This window comes from Hylobates moloch, unplaced genomic scaffold (genome assembly GCF_009828535.3).
Source record: "Hylobates moloch isolate HMO894 unplaced genomic scaffold, HMol_V3 SCAFFOLD_9, whole genome shotgun sequence".
NCBI lineage: Eukaryota > Metazoa > Chordata > Mammalia > Primates > Hylobatidae > Hylobates > Hylobates moloch.
The window spans coordinates 120,205,947-120,226,792 of NW_026652284.1; the positions used below are offsets into that span (position 1 = coordinate 120,205,947).

Sequence of the window (20,846 nt, forward strand, 5' to 3'; positions counted from 1 at the left end):
TTTTTGACTCCACCAAAACTTAACTACTAATAGCCTACTGTTGACCCGAAGTCTTACAGATAACATAAACAGTAAATTAACACGTATTTTGCATTTTATATGTATTACATACTATATTATTACAGTAAAGCAAGCTACAGAAAAGAAAATATTAAGGAAACCATGAGGAAGAGAAGATACATTTCCTATTCATGAAGTGAAAGTGGACCATCCTTCATCCTTATCTTCACCTTGCGTAGGCAGAAGAGGAGAAAGAGGAGGCACCGGTCTTGCTGTGTCAGGGGTGGCAGAGGTGAAAGAAAATCTACATTTAAGTGGACCCACGTAGTTCACACCTGTGTTGTTCAAGGGTCAACTGTGCCCTGAGCTATACTGGATACTCCCCATAATTACCCCCGAGAGAGGCTCCATCCTATCTTCCTTCTCTGCAAACTGCAGGGTTCAGAGCAGGGTCACTGCTCTGGTTTTCCACTGTAACCCTTTAGAGCAGAAATGAGTTTCACAAGTCAGGCAACCTACACACCAGCAAGAATCCTGTCCCTAGTTGGCCCTCTTCATTCCAACTCGACACCCTTTAAAGGCCTCACCAAGGGCTGAGGGCAGGAGGCTGGGAGAGAAAGCAGAGACAGACCTGTACTGCCCTATATATATATTTGGAGACTCTTGTGCCTAATTTCCAAAGGCAGGGAGCACAACCCCACAGAACCAAATGTGTTCTAGACGTACAAGGCCAGGCCAGGAGCAGGTGGAAAGGAAGACTTCATTCCACCATTTGACCAGAGCCGTCCGTCCTCCTCACGGTGAAGGTGATCCCGTCGCTCGCTGGGTCAAAACCCTTCAGGGCGACCCACTGCTTTTAGGACAAAGTCCCAACACCCCAGCACAATCCACAAGTTCCCTCACAGCTTGCTTTTCCTGTTGCCCTTTCCCCTTGTAGACCCTGAGCCCGTGTGCATGTGCGCCTGTGTGCGCCTGGGTCCTTGCTTCCTGAGACGGTGTTGTTTGCTGTCTTTGCTCTGCTTCCCCTCTGCCTGGAGCACCCTTAGCCTTGTCATTCTGGTGAACACCCCCATCTTCTAGAGCTCAAACATTGCCTTATCTGGGATTTCCCTACCCTGGAAACCAACCCTTCTGTCCTCCCGGGCTGCCACCACTGCAGCCTGCAGAGCATGCATCCTGTCCTTGCTGTGTTAGGTTCTGGGGATTCAGAGACCAAGGTGGGGGCCTCCGTATGTTAAAGAAGCCCAGCCTCCTGGGCAAGGATTATATCCTACTTATTATCAGTAGTCATTCTTCCTTATTTATCACATTTAATTATTTAATCAATATTTGTACAGAGCCTTTTTGTTTACAAATGTTTTCATGCGTGCCATCTCAGTTAATCTTCGTCTTGGGAACTATGAGTGTTCACTTCCAAATCTTTGAAAAACACAGCCAGATGCAAAGCAAATGCACAAGGTTAATAAAACACCTTCCATGTCATTTTCTGTGAGGCCATTAGCAGTAAAATATTTGGTAATGTACCGCAGTCAAAGACCATTTGAAACCATGGGGCAGCTTTGAGATCCTGTCTATATTTATGTGACTGAAGTCTACCATGACCCAGTTTGGCATTTTAGGAAAAAATGATTGCTTGGTTCACTCTGCCCCTGGGGAACGTGAAGCCAGATGGGAATCTGTGAGGTTCTCTTTGGAACCTGTAGACCTGAGGTGTGTGAGCCTCATCTCTCTAAATAAATAAATAAATAATAAAATAAAAGGAACTGCTATGCTCAGAACATCTGGTTAGTATCCAAAGTCTACAGAGCAAAAGCTTGAACTCCATCATGGAGAATTTGACGTGAAGGTTTTCACACTGGATTTGGGTTGAGCATCATGAAGTGGGTGCTCTGGGGTGGGGGTGCCTTCAGTTGGGTCATCTCTCGCTGCTGGAAAATAGGCTGTTTGCATCCCATGCACAAGCTCTGGAGTGAATGACTACAGGTGCAGGGGCTCAGCCTAGCCCCACTTCAGATCAAATAAATTAGCAAATTGTCATAAATAGAAATTACACTAATGGAAAGACTGCTTTAAATGATTAATGAGACTCTTTGCCATGACTTTGTTTTCTAATTTGCATCATGAACTTTCAGAATGCTGATGCTCTTGCCTCTCTCATTTCAGTAAGTGCCCCAGCATCTCAGCTGAGCTCCCTGGTGTCAGAGACCCAACTGGGCAGAAGATGTCATGCAATGGGATGTGCTGCCAAGGGGAGAGGTCTGCAACTGGCTCACTGCTGCAAATCTTGCTTGGGTGAGAACATTCCAGAGTCCCACAATGGAGAGCGGGTGAAATGGACAGAGCTCTGCATGGGGCGATGGGTACCAATCAGTGGTGAGACCTAGGAATGCTGCCATCTCCATAGGCTTCCTCTGATAAGTGGGGATAATGCGAGGCCATGGCAGAAGCCAGAGGCTCTTATGCTTCTTCCTAGATGGAGCTGAGCACACAGCACTGAGGGCAGCAGCTGCCCGTGCCCCCGGCTCTGCCGCAGACCAGCTGGGTGACCTACAGCAAGCGAGGTGACCTCGCTGGGCCTCCCCGTTTTCTCATCTGTGCAACATGGATAAAACTACTTCAGAGAGTTGTTGTGAAAGTTAAGGGAATAAATCTATATAAATTGCCCGGAACGGTACCTGGCATCTAGTAAGTGCCATCTGGGTTTTAGCTGTTACTTAAGCTCTGTAATTTTATGATTCTATTACATAAGCTACGCATGCTCACAATAATCATCACGCTAAAAATACACAGTGTGTGTATGTCCAACATGTACCTGACCGCACAAACACAACGCACGTCGATCCGTGTGCATGTTCACACACACATGCATGCACACACATGAAGATGGGAAACGCTGCTGTGAATGCTGGGGAAAGGCCCTTCCCCACTCTCATGATCCAGATCTGAAGTCTGTGCTGCCTACGTGTCAAACCCCGACTACTTTCAAAGTCATTTCAAGGTGTGCATGGCCACCAGATTTGGATTTAGGGGAGGCAGCAATCAAATCTGTGCCTCTCCCACCTTATCCCCCAGCCCGTCGAAGGCCAAACAGCCAGGGCGATGTGACAGCCTCGATGGCTGGCAAGGCAGGAAGTCTCTCTGTGGCTGACAGGGCTTCCCTGCTACGGGAGATTAAAGGCCTCAGAACCATGTTATTACAAACAGCTATAAAAGCCAAATTCCCTCAAGGCAGATACAAAATGCAACCCTGCATTTTACTTAAAATGATCAAGGAATCAGCTGTACTGATGGCAGGAGCCGTTTATAGTAAAATTCATTTACAGAAAACTATTTCTCCAAACATAACGATTAGAAAAACACAGGGTGCTATGTTTTAAAATAATCTTGTTTAAAGATATTTAATTTTTTTCAGGAGATAAGACAGAGCTCCATTAGGAAACATGTCTGAGAATAGGCCAGAAGCCACTTTGAGAGGCCAAAGGGTGGGCCCGCACAGCCCAGGTCAAGTGCCCGAGTCCTGCCTCTGTCCTGAAAGGGAGGAGAGGTCAGCTGAAGGCAACTCCTCCTTACTGGAAAGAAGGCAGTCTTGAAAATGGAGAACAAAGCCCAGTGTGACTGTATTCCAGGTGGGATCACCCAAACGGGGCCACTGTGCCTAAAAGCCTTACGCTGTCCTGCTGGTGAAGCCCAAATAAAACTGACAAATACCACCGCCACTGTGGAGCCTCTTCACTTTGCAGAGGGTGACTGTTGTCTGCAAGACCCAACACCCCTCAGTAATGCACAGCCTGAGACCCAAGCTGTGCCTGGGCTTCCTGTGCCCGGGAAGGCAGCTGTTTGAGGACACAAGGCCCCCTGTACCAAGGTCATGGTTACACCGTCCACATCCCTCCACTCTCCTAGTCATGTCTGTTCATTTGGCCTCTGCATTTCACAGATATTCCACTCCTACCCCTACTCTGGGTATCTAAAGCCATTTGCCTTGGGCTTCTCCAGCCTCTGCCTCACTCTCAAAGCAGCCAAATTGGTTAAAAATGCTCCTCCAGACAGAATGGAGGAGGTGGATGCTTATCAGCCTGGTGGGAAGAGATTCCTCAGATGGCCTAGGTCATTCGCCTTCATGGGGATTAGCCAAACTGTGCACCCAATTCTTCCTACTCCAGCTCACACAGCTGGATTCTGATACCTCAGCAAGCCTTGCACCAATCCCTGAAATGCTCTCCAAGGGGTGATTTGCAACAAAAACAAGGAAAATGAAAGGGTGAGTTGACCCTAGGCTTGCCCAAAGCGTGTCCCTCCCCTGCTTCCACTGCAGACGGTCTGTGCAGGGCTGCCTCTGGAAAAGGGGCCAGGCTGCGATGTAGACTCGTCCCGTGAGTTGCAGCTCCTTTCACACATTCATCACGGCACTCGGCATCGTGCAGCTGAGCTGGTAGCCGTCCTGTTTGCTGTGTCATTGAAATGGAAACTATTCATTCAACAAATCATTTTAGGCTGGGCATGGTGGCTCACACCTATAATCCTAGCACTTTGGGAGGCCGAAGTGGGCAGATTACCCAAGGTCAGGAGTTCGAGACCAGCCTGGCCAAAGTGGTGAAACCCCATCTCTACTAAAAAATACAAAAATTAGCCAGGCATGGTGGCAGGTGCCTGTAGTCCCAGCTACCCAGGAGGCAGAGGTTGCAGTGAACCTCTCTGCAACCACTGCACTCCAGCCTGGGTGACAAGAGTGAAACTCTGTCTCAAAAAACAAAACAAAACAAAAAACAAACAGTTTTCATACCTATGTGCTAGCGATTGTACTCAGTACTTGGGCAAGCAAAAGAGAACACACACTATCACAGCAGGGTCCACATCTGATTTTGAGCATCTGGTGTGCCCTGGTGTTCAGTCCAACCTCTGGTACATGGTAGCTCCTCAATAAACAGCTGTTGGACGAACAGGATTCCACCCAACCTCAAGACGGCACAATCTGGCAAGGGAGAAAATCTGCAGAAAAAAACTAATTTTCTGTACTACTTAAAGACTGTAACTAACAAGAATGAAGTATTGGTTGTCACAGGAGCCCAAGGGAAGGGGCTGTTGCAGCCAGGGCGAGACGGGAGGGAGGCTGATGGCAGAGAAGGCTCTGAGGAGCAGACAGTGAGGTCCATTCTGAAGGATGAGTAAGGAGGGCCTCACCTGAGGTCAGGTAGCAGCGCAGCATGAGGTCTTCCAGCAGGAAACAGGCAAGGGGGATTCACATTTGCTGACGCCTTCCAGGGCCAGGAGCTATGTCTGCACCTTGCAGATGTGACCTCAGTTGAAGCAGTCAACAGGAAAATAACAAGTTTTGGGATCCTGACTATCCTTCTAGTTGCACAATCTCTGGTGAGTTATTGAACTTCTAAAGTTTACTTATGTTTTGAAAGGGGTAGGTCTACCTGCTTTGCAGGTTTGGGGTAAGGAAAATGCTTCTGCTCAACCATAGGTGATCAAAAAGGCCGATGATTCTTAGAACTCATCCTGACAGCAACGGTCTGCAGCAGGTTTCGTCACACTAGCTGCACACATTAGTACATGGCCCTCAGGTCACACAGTCTCCCTTTCTGGATGCTGGGGGTGGCAGGGCCAGCCTCTGACCCCAGGCTCCAGTCCTCAACAATGTGGCATCATTAGTCCTATCCCAAAGTCAAATAGAGAAGATTTCCAGATCATGTGGTAAAGGCTATTATCTGCTATTAACAGAGTTCACAGAGTTGGCTACGCTAAGGTTCCCCAAGTTCAGTAAAATTGTCCAGTATTGGTAGCTGGAGGGTAAGAAGAAACTTAAAAGAAGAGGGTTCCAAAGAGCTGAAAGGAAGGGTAGGTTTTATCCAAAAAGCATTGCTGTATAGCAAATAAGCCCAGCTCTCTGGGCCAGATGCTGCATGTACCAGGAAGAGATGCCCCGCTCTCGAGGGAAACCGCACAGAAATTACAAACAAGCATGCCCTTATCAAGCAGGAGAGGTCTGGGTCAGGGGGCTGGCGGGGAAGGATTCTCTTTAAAATCAGTAGGCTGATGTGGGCAAGAAAGCCTAGGAAATGTGGAAGAGAGGGCTTAAGAGATTTGTGAGCATGAGGAGTCCTTTGTGAAAACTTTGATCCTGGGATAGAATAAGGATAAATGCATGAAGACGGCAGAAGCCCTCCAACCTGGCGTGTGCGTGACAGGGAGGGACACAGGGAGAGTGCTTCCCCTGAGTGTGCCACAGGAGCAGGGACTCGCCCTGTGCAGCTCTGGGGAAGCAGAAGCCCTCCCTGTCCCCACTTCGTGATGAGAACAGAGAAGCAGAGAGAGAAGGTGGCCATGACCAAGGTCACCCGGGGCAGGGACTGGTGGGAGAATGGCGGGAAACCGCCTGTGTCTGACCAGGTTTCCCAGCCTCTCATGGGAAATGCGGCCCTAGGCTTGGTGGCAGGTAGTGATGAAAGCTCACTCTACAGTAGCTAACACATAGCAGCCACACAAGAAGTAGTTTTCATAGTCATAATAAGAAGAAGAATGATAAATAGGGTTTAAGAAAAGAGATTTCCTAAAAAAAAAAAAAGGGGGTACCAAGCTGGGTGCGGTGGCTCACGCCTGTAATACCAACACTTTGGGAGGGCGAGGCGGGCGGATCACGAGGTCAGGAGATTCAGACCATTATGGCCAACACGGTGAAACTCTGTCTCTACTAAAATACAAAAAAATTAGCCGGGCGTGGTGGTACACATCTGTAGTCCCAGCTACTCAGGGGGCTGAGGCAAGGGAATCTCTGGAACCTGGGAGGCGGAGATTGCAGTGAGCCGAGATTGTGGCCACTGTACTCCAGCCTGGTGACAAAGCAAGACTCTGCCTCAAAAAACAAAAAACAAAGAAAAGAAAAAAGGGGTACCTAACCCATTAGCTCATCCGGTCAGGCCCAGCACCAGAATGTGACCCCCGCCCCGGAAGCAGGATGGCTGACCGCTCTGGGCCACCTCCCCCACAATAGGTCACACTGTCCATGGCAGGGACAGGCCCTGTGCCCGGCCAGTGCCTTGGGTCATGATCCTAGGTATCTTCATTGTAATTTCTCTGGCCCTGGGCTCCTTGTGATAAACGTGCCCCATCTCAGAATGGGAGAAGGGGCTGGTCAGCAGGGCTGGGGGCTACTCGGAGGCCACCCACAGACCTCCAGCACTCTAGGAGGAGTGCCCGGGGGTGCCCAATCACACATGGGGGCTGAGAGAGGGGACAAGAACAAGGAGGCTGCTGAGTTTAACCCTCTGTTTCGACAGAAATTAAGTAGGGAAGGGCATAGGGGAGGGGCAGGAGGGAGAGATGGGGGAAGAGAGGATTGGGAAGGAGAGAGGAAGGGACAGGTGCTCAGAGGCCACCCCCAAGTCTGAACCCTGCAGGTTCTTGGTGATGAGTGGCCGCCTCTGCACTTTCTTCCCGTGCCGCTCCCTTTGTTCAGGCCCTCCTGGTCCCTCGGCGCTTTTTTCCTGGATACTCCCTTCGCTCAGGCCCTCATGGTCCCTGACTTAGAGCTGCTCATGCAGCGGCTCCTCAACCCACCAGCATCCCCAGGGGCGCTTGCGTCTTTGCAACCCATTTGTCACACTGTGGCCAGGGTGGCTTTCGAAGACATCAATGTGGCCATGCTCATACCCTGCCTTCTGGGTCCCCTGCTGAGGACAGCACAGCACATGCTGAGCCCTGGGCCCGATTCGTCTCTCTACGTGACCGGGAATGGGCTGAGATCTGCAGCTACTCCTGCCAGCCGTGACCTGAGGGAAGCTCCCATCAGCCCCACAATGCTGCGCTGCAAGTGCCCATCTCTATATCTGTCCCCTCCCCTTCGATGGGGGCATCGCCAGGGCTCACCTCCTAAGAACAAGCAAATCTGTATCTTATCTGTCATTAACAGGTGAAGAGTGGGGCAAGAGCTCCCGGCATCCCCGGGCTGCCCATCGTGTCATCGTAGATGCTTCGTAGACAGGTGTGCATCTACCCAGTGCAAGATCCCCAATTTCCTTTAAAATGCATCTATCCAGACCCATGCGCTACAGGTGGGCAATTGCTACAACTATGGATGGGTGTCAAATTAAGCTCAAATGTTTGTACAAAGTCTAAATGTTTAGAAAATATTATTAAAATGCATAATGAAATTATTAGCCAGTTCAATCTTTGGTCTTTCCATCTGCTTGAATTCAGGCTTACAATAGCAAAATTCTGCTATTCCTCTGATGCCAGATGTCATTAACAGATGAGAGTGGGGGGAACGGAGAGGAGAGGGGGAGAGAGAAAAGGGGGAGGAAGGGAGGGACGATGTTCTTAATGTTAACTCTCTTTCGCTAAATTTGCCTATAGGGACAATCAAGCTCTCATAAACTTCCAATCAGTAAATGTATGGGGCAGATGTGCTTGGCACATGGTAGGCAATCAACAAATATGTGTTGCAAGAATTATTAAAGCAAATATACAGAAAATAGAGAAGTCAAATGCAAAGACATTTTCTGTACTTTTTTGATACTGGTTTTCAAAGAACACAAGAGTTCTGTGGGCCACTATCATCCCATTAGAAGGCAGCATGTGCTGGGCGGGGACTGCATGCTGGCAGACAAGCTACGGGGTGCAGGAACTGGCCATGCCACTTTTTCTCTGTGAAGTGGAGTCGCAGTTTTCATCTGCAAGATGGGAAGACAGGATAATGAAACCGCCCCAGGAGTCACGTTGCCGACAAGGGTGACATGGCCCAGGGCAGCGCCAGCCCAGGGTGGTGTCTGGGAGGCAGCAGCTCTGACACTAGCAGGGTGCCCCTGTGAGCCCAGCACAATGAGGCCCTGGGAGGGGAGGGGAGGGCTCAATCTCTGTGAAGCGTGGGGACACAGAGGTCAAAATCCCAACCATCCTAGGGCTCTGGCTTTTATCTGAGCCCAGAGAGAGATCATTCAGGAGAATGAATAACCTCCTGCCAGGCCCACCATGCACCTGCCCCTTCCTCCACTGGTGCTGCTGGCGCTGAGCTGAGGCTGCATCAGACCCATCCAGGACCGCCTTGCTCTGCATGGGGCTCCTGGCCAGAGGCTGAATCTCTGAGACCCCGAGTGAGAGATGCCTCCTGCCTCACATACAGCCTCTCCAACCCTCAGCCTATCAGAAAGACCCAACAGAAAGACAGAAAGATTATCAGAAACATGGGCCTATCAGAAAGACCCAAGACCCAGCATAGACGCCGGGAGGTGAGTGCAAGGGGTCCCTCCTTTCCCCAGCCTGACAGCGTGGGAGTTGCCTGCGGAGCCTTCTCCTTTGAAGTCTGAGACTTCTGGGGTGAGCACTTTGCCAGCAAACTTACCTGGGTTGGTCCCTGGCCCTATCCCTTAAGGCTAAGACTCAATTTCCTCCATGGGAGCTGCAGTGCTGGTCAGGGAGATGTGGGGGAAATAAATGGGGTGATGGATGCGCGCCCGACACAGTAGGAACCAGTCTGACTTGCTTCCTTGCTATGGCATTTTGGTCATTGGGAACTGGCTGAACCCTGACTTTGTGCTGAGCTCTGTGAGGAATACAAGGGAAAGACAACTCCCATTATCCCCACCTTTTTATTTCTCTCTGTACCAGAGATAAACGCCTGTAACTCCACAACAGACTGTTCCTGTTCACTCCGCGAGTCCCCAAGCACTCTATTTTTCGTGTCTGGTTCACAAAACCTTCTATCTACATGTAAAGTGCTTATTTTGTCACAAACTCCTTGGAGACAGTGGGTCTGCCAGGCCCAAAGTCTCTTTAGCTTGAACAAAGGAATTGGCCTCAGGTTCTGGAAACTATGCTGTGTAGAGCGAGGACACTTTTGGAGTCCAGGAGGCCATCTGGAAGGATCCCAGACCACACAACGGACCAACGTGTATATCCCCATATCTGCAGAATGTGTGCATGACCGAGATCATTAACAGACGTTCCCATCAGAGCTGCCCCTTCCCCGGAGAGGGGCTCTCATGCCTCAGTATTTTGGGGCTGTTTCCTACCTTTGTCCCTTTAATCAACTTCTATCCACTTCTAGCAGCCACTCAAATGTCACCCCCTCTATGAAGCCTTCCTTGAATGCCCCCACCCAGTGGCTTCTGAACCTACAGCACTCAGCAGGGCGCTCTGCCCTCGCTCCCCAACAGTGTTTAATTCCCAGAGGACACATCCATTTCCTACTAGACAAACAACTGCATGGAGACCTTGTCTTTGCATCTCAGCCTCTTAAATGCCTTGCAAAATGCCTGACTCAAAAGTAGGTGCTCTCCAAAGATTGCTGAACAAACAAATGAGGGAACCTGGACTTCTCCAGAGTGCTCAGTCAGTCATTGGAGTGTCTGCGAGGAGTCAGGCATTGATCCAAAGTTCAGGCCAGGCTCAGTGACTGTGTGAAACATTTGTGTGATAGCACAATCCTTCTGAAAACTCTCTCCATCTTTTCAAAATGGCATCTTCATGCCTCGGTAAGCTGTACAATCCGATTTCAGTTTCTCAGACAATTGCACTCGTGTTTTCAGCTGTCAGTCTGTGAACCCCCCGAGCCCGGCACTGATAGGTGGCCATTAGAACCTGTCACTAACATGAATATCAACACTGGCAAGAAGCATGTGATCCAAAGACGAGAGCACCACCGGCTCCAAGAAGACCTTTCCTCGCCCCCAATCAATACTGCTCTGAGTGGGGCCTTTGAAGTGTTAAGAGGTTAAGGAAATGCCAAGCCTTTGGTCCACATCTCCTTGCCACAGCATGTTTGAGCTATCTGTGGTGAAAATTCAATAGCTAAGACCCTCACGGGTCTTTCTTAGAGGTTGGAACCTTGGGCAAAGGTGCCCCCAGGCCCAGGTGGCCCCGGAAAAGGATATGATTCTCCAGCAGATGCCCAGCTTGCTGTGGATCTCCAGGCCTCGGGCTTCCTGCCGCTCTTCCTCCAGCTGCTTGGGGTTTGCAAATTGCCCCTTCTCCCCAGGGGACTCCGGGAAACTCTCAAAGTTGAACTTGTCCACTTGAATAGCCATTCTACGAGAAAGGGGAAAACACAGCAGAGAATTCATCAGTAGGGCAATTTTTGCTGGCTGTTGGAGAATCAGCACATGCCAGCGTGAGACACTATAATGAATCATTATCGTTAGTAATTCATAACAGATTCATTCCAAGAAAATGAAATAATAGACTCCCAAGGTGGCCCTGACTTCAGAGCTGGTTCAACACACAATTTGGAGCTGAAGACACAGTCACTGCTTCAAACCTCTGGGAAGACCTGTGTTACCCCAGATAAAAATTTCAATTCCATAACACAGCAAGGCAGGAAAGAACCAGTGTGCCATAGATAGTGAGCTGGATGGCGACTTAAACTCCTGTGCAGTCATGGAGAACGCTGACAATTATTTAACCCTGGGGATCCATCAGCCCACTGGGAACTGCCTGTTTATCCTCTGAGCGCTGTCTGCCTCCTCCCCCTACCCTTTCCTTCTCAGGCCAGGTGGGCGTGCCCCTCCCACAGCCCCCCTCATTTGGAACAGCTGTATTTACCCAATGTCTGTACCCCTATTGTATCTAGGAAATAACTAGCTTGCTTTTGATTTTACAGGTTCATAGGTGAAAGGGACTTGCCTTGTCTCAGATGAGACTTTGGACTGTGAACTTTTGAGTTAATGCTGAAATTAGTTAAAACTTTGGGAGACTGTTGGGAAGGCATGATTGGTTTTGAAATGTGAAGATATGAGATTTGGGAGGGGCCAGGGGCAGAATGACAGAGTTTGGCCGTATCCCCACCCAGATATCATCTTGAGTTGTACTCCCATAATTCCCATGTGTTGTGGGAGGGACCCAGTGGGAGATAATTGAATCATGGGGGCGGCTTCCCCCATACTGCTCTTGGGGTAGTGAATAAGTCTCACGAGATCTGATGGTTTCATAAGGGGGAGTTTCCTGCTGCCATCCATGTAAGACGTGAGTTGCTCCTCCTTGCCTTCCACCATGATTGTGAGGCTTCCCCAGCAACGTGGAACTGTAAAGTCCAATTAAACCTCTTTCTTTTGTAAATTGCCCAGTCTCGGTATGTCTTCATCAGCAGCATGAAAACAAACTAATACAACAACTGAGGGTTTATCAGTCAATGGGTAAGAGTAGGCGTTTTGGGCCAGGCGCGGTGGCTCACACTTGTAATCCCAGCACTTTGGGAGGCCACGGCAGGCAGAATCACTAGAGGTCAGGAGTTTGAGACCAGCCTGGCCAACATGGTGAAACCCTATCTCTACTAAAAATACAAAAATAAGCCAGGTGTGGTGACGCACAGCCATAGTCCCAGCTACTCAGGAAGCTGAGTCAGAAGAATCACCTGAACCAAGGAGGCAGAAGTTGCAGTGAGCCGAGATTGTGCCACTGCACTCCAGCCTAAATGGCAGAGTGAGACTCTGTCTTAAAAGAAAAAAAAAAGTAGGCCTTTTTTTATTATTGCATAGACTGTGCTGTTGCCAAAACATTCAGAAAAACCATGCTTTAATTGGCCTCTGTGGCTACTCCCTTGAACAAGCAAGAAATAAGAGGACCTGCTGTTAAGGGGATATAAAGACAAGGTTAGACCCAAAGAAGAAGTCTCGGTCTCCATGACAGCTTGGGAAAGAAAAACTGCAATGCCAATAAATCTCTAGTATTCGGCCTGAGCCATGACATGTGGGGCTGAGCCACACAAGAGCTAGAGATGCTCCCCGTAAGCAGAAGACAGTGCTTTTGTGGCAAAACGTGGTTTTTAAAAAAATCACTTTTACTATTATTTTCTGGTTATCTAAGTAGATAGCTTATTGTTAAACAGTTGGAAGATAGAAAAAAGCATAAAAAAGAAAAGCATTCAAATATTATACTCTAATGTTAATATCTTTACAGTCTTTTCCCTAAGTATTTGTATTTAACATAGTTTAAAATCGCTACATATATACGTACAAATCATGATGTATCACACACACAAAGAAATACACCCACACACATAGTTTGAAGTCTTGTTTTATTCTCTTAATATGCTATGAACATTTTCCCAACATTAAAAATTAGTCTGCGAAATATTCTATCTTAGGGTTGTATCACAGCCTATAGAACGGTTCTCCTATTTTTTGGACTCTCAGCTCTTTTCCATGTTTTAAAAAAATGACTATTGTAGAAAAAGACCTGACAAACATCTTTGTGCTGAGTGTTTCTGCCTGCACTTACAACTGACTCTCAGGAACTGTTTCCAGAAGTGGAGCCACTCACTGGAGCATGTGAGGTGTTTCAGGCTCAGAGGCCGAGTCTTCCAGAAGCTCATCTCCGAGCAGCATGGACAGGCCTGTCTCCTTCTCTGCACCACTGCCAATACTGGTGATGATCAGTTTTTAATCTTTGCTAGTAATAGGCAAAATGCCACTTCACTGATGTTTTAATGTGCAGTTCTGAATTACCCCTGAGGTTGAACATTTTTTCAGAAGCTTACTAACCATGTCTCTTTCTTCCCTTGTGAGTAACCTACCCGTGCAGCGAGAGCTTCTAATTTTCCACCCAGCAAAAAGCTCCTCTTATTTCACCACCTCAAAGGCAGACTGAAGCAAACTAGCGCTCTCTTCAAACAAAAGGTCAGAATATTTCCTAAGTTTCACGAAAAAGGCCAGCTTAAGTTCACTGCTTGATCATCCAAAAGGAACTAATAACTTTCACCTCTCAGTTGAGTTTGACAACAGTCCCCTGTACCAGGTTCTCGTCCTGTTGAACACAGAAAGGAGAAATAGCCAGCAGGCAGCTCCCTGGGTCAGAGCACACACTGGATGCTGCGGCCACTGGAACTACATTTGTGTGATATCTAATCTGGGGGTATCTTTCAAACAATTTCTGGTTGAGTAATCATCACACTCTATTATCCCCCTCCAACCTTAACAAAACTGTAGCCAACTCTGCCCATAAAACAGAAAAGGGAAGAAAACAAAAAGTAAGGAGCACTTGCTGTGTGCCAAGCCTGGCGCTGGGTGTTCTATGTGTATGCTCATCTTTGTTAACTCACAGCCAGCCCAGGGAAGGCCAAGCTCTGCTTCACGTTACAGATGACAGGCTGCAGCTCTGGGTGCCCAAGCCATCTGGCCCAACACCATGGAGCTAGCAAGCCTCGCGCAGAGCCTGTGTCACAGACTCCGTCCTCTGCGTTTTGTCTTGAGCTTTACTTGGCTCTGCTTTGCTTAGGCAGGACACCTAAAGAGAGATCATTTCTGGCTCATGCTGTTTGCAGGGCAGCATGGGACAGAGATCCTGAAACTGCAGACCCTGCCCCCAACAGGCCTGCTGCTTGTGTTCACGGCCAACCACTTCCCACGTTTACAATTGCCCTCTCCTCTGAAGCCCTGGGATGGCCCGACACTGGCAAAAATCCCAAAGGCCATGTTCCTTTTCCTGCAGTGACAAAACTGGGGTACCAAGAAATTGAGTGACTCACCTAAGGTCACCCAGCTTCAAGTCCTATTGCCAGAATTCCAAGAGCCAAGGATGAATTCCCCAAACCACAGAGGACCTCTACCTAATACCTCTATCCACCTCTAATACTCCTATCCACGTCGTCCCAGGCACAGCCCCTAAACCTGAGCCCCCTCCTCCTGGCTCCTCCCCACCAGGAAGTGACGGCAGCTCTGTGACTGTTAACCAGGCAAGCTGCAAGAGGCTTTCCCATGGCGGAGTCCTCACACCTGAGTTCACCCCTGCCGGAAGACACCGCTGCATTGTGTGCAGCAGCTGCAAGGCCTGCGTCATGTTAGGCGGGAGCCCCTGGCCGGCTGCCGTGGTAGGTGACCTTGCTCTAAATTCAATGGCAGCACTTCCAGAACTTTGAATGAGGGCCAAGGCCATCAGGTTTGAGGCTTGTCACTCCTGTGGAGAGCAGAGCTCCCGATGACGGTGGGTGGCTGGAGAGATGTGGACGGGGTGTCTGCCCCACAGGGAGTGCCGGAGGGCATGCGGGGTGGTGGCGCTTGGCTGAGAGCCTCACAGGGAGACGACCCACAGGCAGGGACACCCAGGTGCTGGAAGGTAAGGAAGAAACCCAGGGCCACTAAGGGGCATGAAGCTGAGACAACCTATTGCAGTCGTCTTCCAGAGAGGAAGGGAAGAAGGCACTGAGGTGTGGCTGGCAGGGGCCTGTCCATCATGGTAGGCACCGGGGTGACAGCACAGCAGGAGATGGCGGCAGGCTTCGGAGCCCACCACCTGGGCTGGATGCCCAGCTTGGCTTGGAGGTGACTTTGGGGCGAGGCCTGACACTTCCCTGAGCATCTCTGTGGAATGCAGGCAGCACTACCTGCACCTAACAGCTGGGAGGTTTGCATGTTCTTAGCACCAGCAACAGGGTCTACCGTCACCAGCCCACAGTCCACGATCAGCTGAGTGCCTTGATGGCTCCGTAATGACTTTCTCAATGAGCAAGCTACTTTTCATAACCACAAAAAAGCAACGACACCTTGATGCCACATTCATGCCACCACCCTCACCACTTGGCCCCCGCGGCCTCAGAAGCCTGCCCACCTACAGGTGTGGTTTGCACAGGACTGCACATCCCTCCTCGCCCTGCGTTTAAGCTTAAACACACAGGTGAGGTCTTATGTTGGGGTCAGTGACACTTATCAGAGAATATTCATGCAATTCCCCATCAGAACGTATCCAAAAAGTGATCCAGAACCATGGCTGATGCTCTGGCAAGTCACAGCAAAGTGGTGGGAAATCATTATCTTTGGAAACTGCACGGAAAAGGCAAGTGAGGAAACCCACGCAGAACTGACAGCGAAGGCACCTGCCTCGTCTTCAGCGGGTGTTGGCGGGAATGGCCTTTTGGGTGGGCTCCTGGAGGGGGGCGGTGCTGGGCCTTGCCCAGGGGTCTGTCCGGCATGGTAACAGCTCTTTGAGTGATGCCTTTTTTATAGAGTGGGTTCTAATGTTATTATTTTGATTTTTTTTTTTTTTGAGACAGAGTCTTGCTCTGTTGGCCAGGCTGGAGTGCACTGGTGCAATCTCTGCTCACTGCAACCTCCGCCTCCTGGGTTCAAGCGATTCTCGTGCCTCAGCCTCCCGAGTGGCTGGGATTACAGGTGCATACTACCACACCTGGCTAATTTTTGTATTTTTAGTAGAGATGGGGTTTCACCATGTTGCCCAGGCTGGTCTCGAACTCCTGACTTCAAGTGATCTTCCCACCTCAGCCTCCCAAAATACTGGGATGACAAGCATAAGCCCCCACGCCAGCCTTGTCTTAATTTTTAATAAAGTAAGGACTTCATGCTGAGGACAAGGTGTATTACCCGCTGTTCGTGTCTGACCAAGACAAGCATCTGGGTCTGGGCCCCCAGTCCAGGATTCTCTGCAGAACAGGAGGGCTTCTGCAGGGAACATCAGGGCAGAGACATCTTCCCTGAATGGGCAGAGGGGACAAGAGGCCAGTTCTTGCCACAGCTGTCTGCTGACCCAGAGAGCAATCTTTGGTCCTGGGCTGGGAGCTCTGTGAGGGAAGGGCTGTCTGAGTCACCTGCGTCTCTTCCACATGAGCCATAGCTTCTCTACACCCAAACTTCCTTTTGGAAAATAAGATGCATACTAGCTGGGTCACTGGTCACCCTGTGAGGAAGGGGTTTGTGGGTGTAAATGCACATGGCACTTTGAAATGCTCTCTAGAGATTCGCTAAAGGGAACAGACTTAAATCCTAGATGGAGGAAAGGACCAGACCCACACAAATCTTCCACGGCAGGACTTCAGGGGAGCTTATATTTAGGTCAGTGCAATTACTTTTGTACAGGCCGATAAAACACATGATCAACCTTTGGCTCTTCTGGGAGGCTTGTCCAACTACATAAACCCTCAAGACACTGTCCTCCTGGAATAGTCACATTCGCTCACAATTTTAAAGTTCCTCACTATGTGCAAAACACACTGGGGTTTAGTTTTTTAAATCTGATTGAGGCTGATACACCCCACTTTGTAAGATTTTGTGTAGATTAAATAAGATAGATGGTGGATACAAATGGTCAGCGAAGTATCTGGTACATAAATAGCACTCTATAAATAGTGGCTGCTGTCATGATTCTGAATCCCGCATTACAGATGGAGAGACTAAGGAGCTGAGGCGCTAAAGAGATGACCTAAGGTTGCAAAGTGAAAAAGCAAGGTCAAGGAGGGGCTTCATTTCAAATACCAGATGCAGGGCCGGCCCTCCATCCGCTCCTCGGAACGCGGCACTCCGCTGCCTCCTGGGCAGACGGTCTCCACCACTACTTGATTCTGTTCATCTCTGAAGGCAGAGTTAAATAAAATTAATACTATTATTGAATGCCAATTTTCATGTTTAATTTTACGGCCAAATGTGACAATAATAGTCACTAAAAGTTGGCACTAAAAAAAGGTGCTGTGATTTTTGAAGAGTCTATAAAAAAATGGTGGTTTTTAAAATACCAGATCATATGATTCAGTCTTTGAACAGCGAATAGCCTCACCAGGGAAGTCACAATGACATTTAAATACAAATCAAGGAGTCGGATCTCAGGGGACTAGCCACATATAATTCAACTGAACTTTCATTGAGAGATAGTTGTTAGTTTTAAGACTAGCTTTCCAAATGTATGTGGTACATCATATGGGAATCGATTGCCCGTGCAGAACACCAGCCTATGCTGTTTTGTAAAGAAGTACAATGCCAAGTGAGAGGGAAGCAGTCATCTTCCTGACTCGTCCATCCTGAATGAGAAGGGACTCTGAGTAGCAAGGAAATGGCGTGAACACGGACGTATGGGTCACGCCCTGAGAGAGGATCCTTTTCTCCTTCAGCCTCCTAGATCAATTATGGTAAAAAAGAGAAATCCTTCCTCATTATTATTTTCTTTTTCTTTCTTTTTTTTCTTTGAGATGGAGTCTCGCTCTGCCACCCAGGCTGGAGTGCAGTGGCGCGATCTCGGCTCACTGCAAGCTCCGCCTCCCGGGTTCATGCCATTCTCCTGCCTCAACCTCCCGAGTAGCTGGGACTACAGGCGCCCGCTACCATGCCAGGCTAATTTTTTCTATTTTTAGTAGAGACGGGGTTTCACTGTGTTAGCCAGGATGGTCTTGATCTCCTGACCTTGTGATCTGCCCGCCTTGGCCTCCCAAAGTGCTGGGATTACAGGCTTGAGCCACCGTGCCCGGCCATTATCATTTTCAATTGAAGGGGAAAGATAAGCTGTATTTTGAAAGCCAAAGCTCTAGGTGATCCAATCAAAGCACACTGGAGAATGCACCAACACCAAAGCAATGGCGTCCCCGTCCCCTGGGCCTGCTGTGGGCCCACCCCGCCGCCAAGCAACAGGCTCGGTCGCCACTGCCTCCATCTTCGCAGCAGCCCTGGGAGGGAGCAGATCCGCCTCTTGCAGAAAATAAGGTCGCTTGCCCAAGGCCACAGAGATGGCAAATGGGAGACGGAGAAGTCAAAGCCAGGCTGGCAGGAGCCAGGAACCTGTGGTAAACATTGACTGGAAGGGTCCACAGAGTCGTCCCCATCGTGAACACACGCTGACAGGTGCTTGGAGATAATACTGCTCGTTGTTAACAAGCAGCCCAGCACTCCCACAGCCAGCTGTGGCCCATGCAGTTAGGGGACTGAGAGCTCTGCCAGAGGTCTGTGCTGCAAACAAACAAGCTGTGGCCTGGGGCCAGGCAGTCTGTGGTCCTGTTCTTTGCTCCATGTAGGGCTAGAGAAACACTCAATGGGAGAAACTTGAGGAGGTGCAAGCGTGAGACAGAGCCTGGCACTCCTTCAATCATGGAAGTCTATGATTCAGAGGCATCTCGTTTTTCTGAATCTTGAGCTCCTCACTGTAAATTGGAGGTTGTGTGAGGCCCATTATTTCTTCAGTTTGGATTCTGAGTTCAGAGAAGGCCAAGGGTTGGAAGTACAGTGAGCATCAGGGAACGATGGCCTCTTGCTGCAGAGGTGGCTTCTCTGAAGAGGGATGGTGTGCTCTGAGCACTCTGCTTCCTCGATCTGTCAGCCTGGCTGGTCTCCCAGGGAGGGAACCTGTGAAGAGCCCCCCACCCTGCACTGGGAAAGCCCCCAATACACAGCTTCCCATTTTATGCTTACGGAGATCCTATATCACTACCCTCAGGTCACAGAGAGGTGCACTGAGTTCATACGAGTGGAAATTACCCACCAGTCACCAGAGCGTGAGCAAGCCAGCCAGAGTGAGGGGCCCTCCCCGGCCCTCCCACCACGGAGCCGGCTCCCCTCGCCCTTCAGGACTCAGCCAGACACCGCCTTCCCTGAGCAGTGCTGTTCTCAGCGCGGAAGTGCCCGACATCGGGAGCTTCTCCCTCCATCCCAGCCAGCACTGCCGTGGGAAGCACAGCCCCTTCTCTTGCACTTCTCCGGATCAATGTTTATTTTAGGACCTTTAAGTATTGTTTTCTTCAGCACAGAAAATCGTGCTTAATAAAATGGAATTCACCTAATGCCACTGGCTGCCAGCTGCCCTCCCTCTCCAAACGGCAGAAGGCAGTACAAGACCTGGGCTCCTGCACCACGGGTCATTTTTAATTGATTTCCTTCTGCAGAGGCCTCCTGAGGAAGCAGCTTTTCCATCTTAATGGGACTGCTTGGCCTGCTGGGTCCAAACAGCCACAGGTCCAGCAAAAGCGGGGAGGAGCCGGTGCCCAGAGCCTCATTCCCCACGGCCTCTGAGGCACAGCATGCAGGGCCAGGCCTTGGAGTCGGCAGGCAGAGCTCAGGTGCCCACCACTGCTCTTGACTCCCTGAGGCTTTGGCACCCGGGCTAGTGTCCCGGCTGCAGGGCTGCGTTTGGGATGGGGTGCTGTGCCGAGGAAAGGGCATGGGCTTGCGGCAACACAGACTGGAGCGCAACCCTCTTCTCACCTGTTTGCTTTGTGACCAGAGGCAAGTCACCTGAGTGTCCCCAGGCCTTGGTTTTTGATCCACAACGTGGATCTCCTATATTGCAGGGCTAGTCGGGATTTGGGAGAATTGATTTGAACCGCTTGGCACATAATTGGTGCTCAAAACAATTATAGCTATTATGATGCTTTTGGGAGCAACTCAAAAGTTTTAAAGTGGACGACGGCGATGGTTGCACAACTCTGTGAATAAACAAAAATCACTGAGCCGTACACTTTAAATGGGTAAATTGCCTTGTGTGCAAATCAAATCTCAATAAAGCTGTTATTAAAAAGTATGACTATTAAAGGAAGTTACTGTGATAAAGATCAAATGAGGTAGCTTTCATGAAGACATTTTGTGAAGGTATAAAATGCAAGATAAATATGAGATGTTCTGGGCATTATTTTCACCCATCGACCTGTGTTCACAGATAACAATTCACTCAAGTGAATATCAGGGTGTCTGCGTCTCCACTCCATCCTTACCTTGGTTGTGTCAGAGCTGTTTTCTTCAACTTGGTGCCCCCCATGCTACCAGCGTGTGGCCCAGAGCAGGTGCGGAGGACCCCATGTGCAGGAAGGCAAGTGGCTCGAGGGCCCAAGGCAGCACGGTCTCCATGCTCCCTGGTTTTACCCTTCGTGACCTGCTCAGACTCCAGGCGCAGCATGGCACTGCCCAGACCCTTCCGCCTAGTGCTGGGAATCATCTCAACACTCTTCCAGATTTGCTCTGTCTCTAAAGGTGGGTTTTTGGTTTTTCTGCAGTGCTCCTCGCTGAAAATTCTGAAGATGTTTGTATTAAGATTAAAATACCTATCAGATTCTTTACCACTGGGGTGCGGCGGCTCACTCCTGTAATCCCAGCACTTTGGGAGGCTAAGCTGGGCAGATCACTTGAGGTGAGGAGTTCAAGACCAGCCTG

General features: G+C 49.6%; 1 protein-coding gene across 3 annotated transcripts in view; it reads right to left on the reverse strand.

Annotated features, from left to right (window-relative positions):
* The window catches only part of TRAPPC9 (trafficking protein particle complex subunit 9), a 736,107-nt gene that overhangs the window by 163,440 nt on the left and 551,821 nt on the right, over nucleotides 1-20,846 (reverse strand). For all 3 annotated transcript variants that reach the window (XM_058444536.1, XM_058444535.1, XM_058444534.1), the window contains one exon: nucleotides 10,885-11,028. In XM_058444536.1, the coding sequence (XP_058300519.1) occupies nucleotides 10,885-11,028 (144 nt within the window). The remainder of the gene's footprint in view (nucleotides 1-10,884; nucleotides 11,029-20,846) is intronic.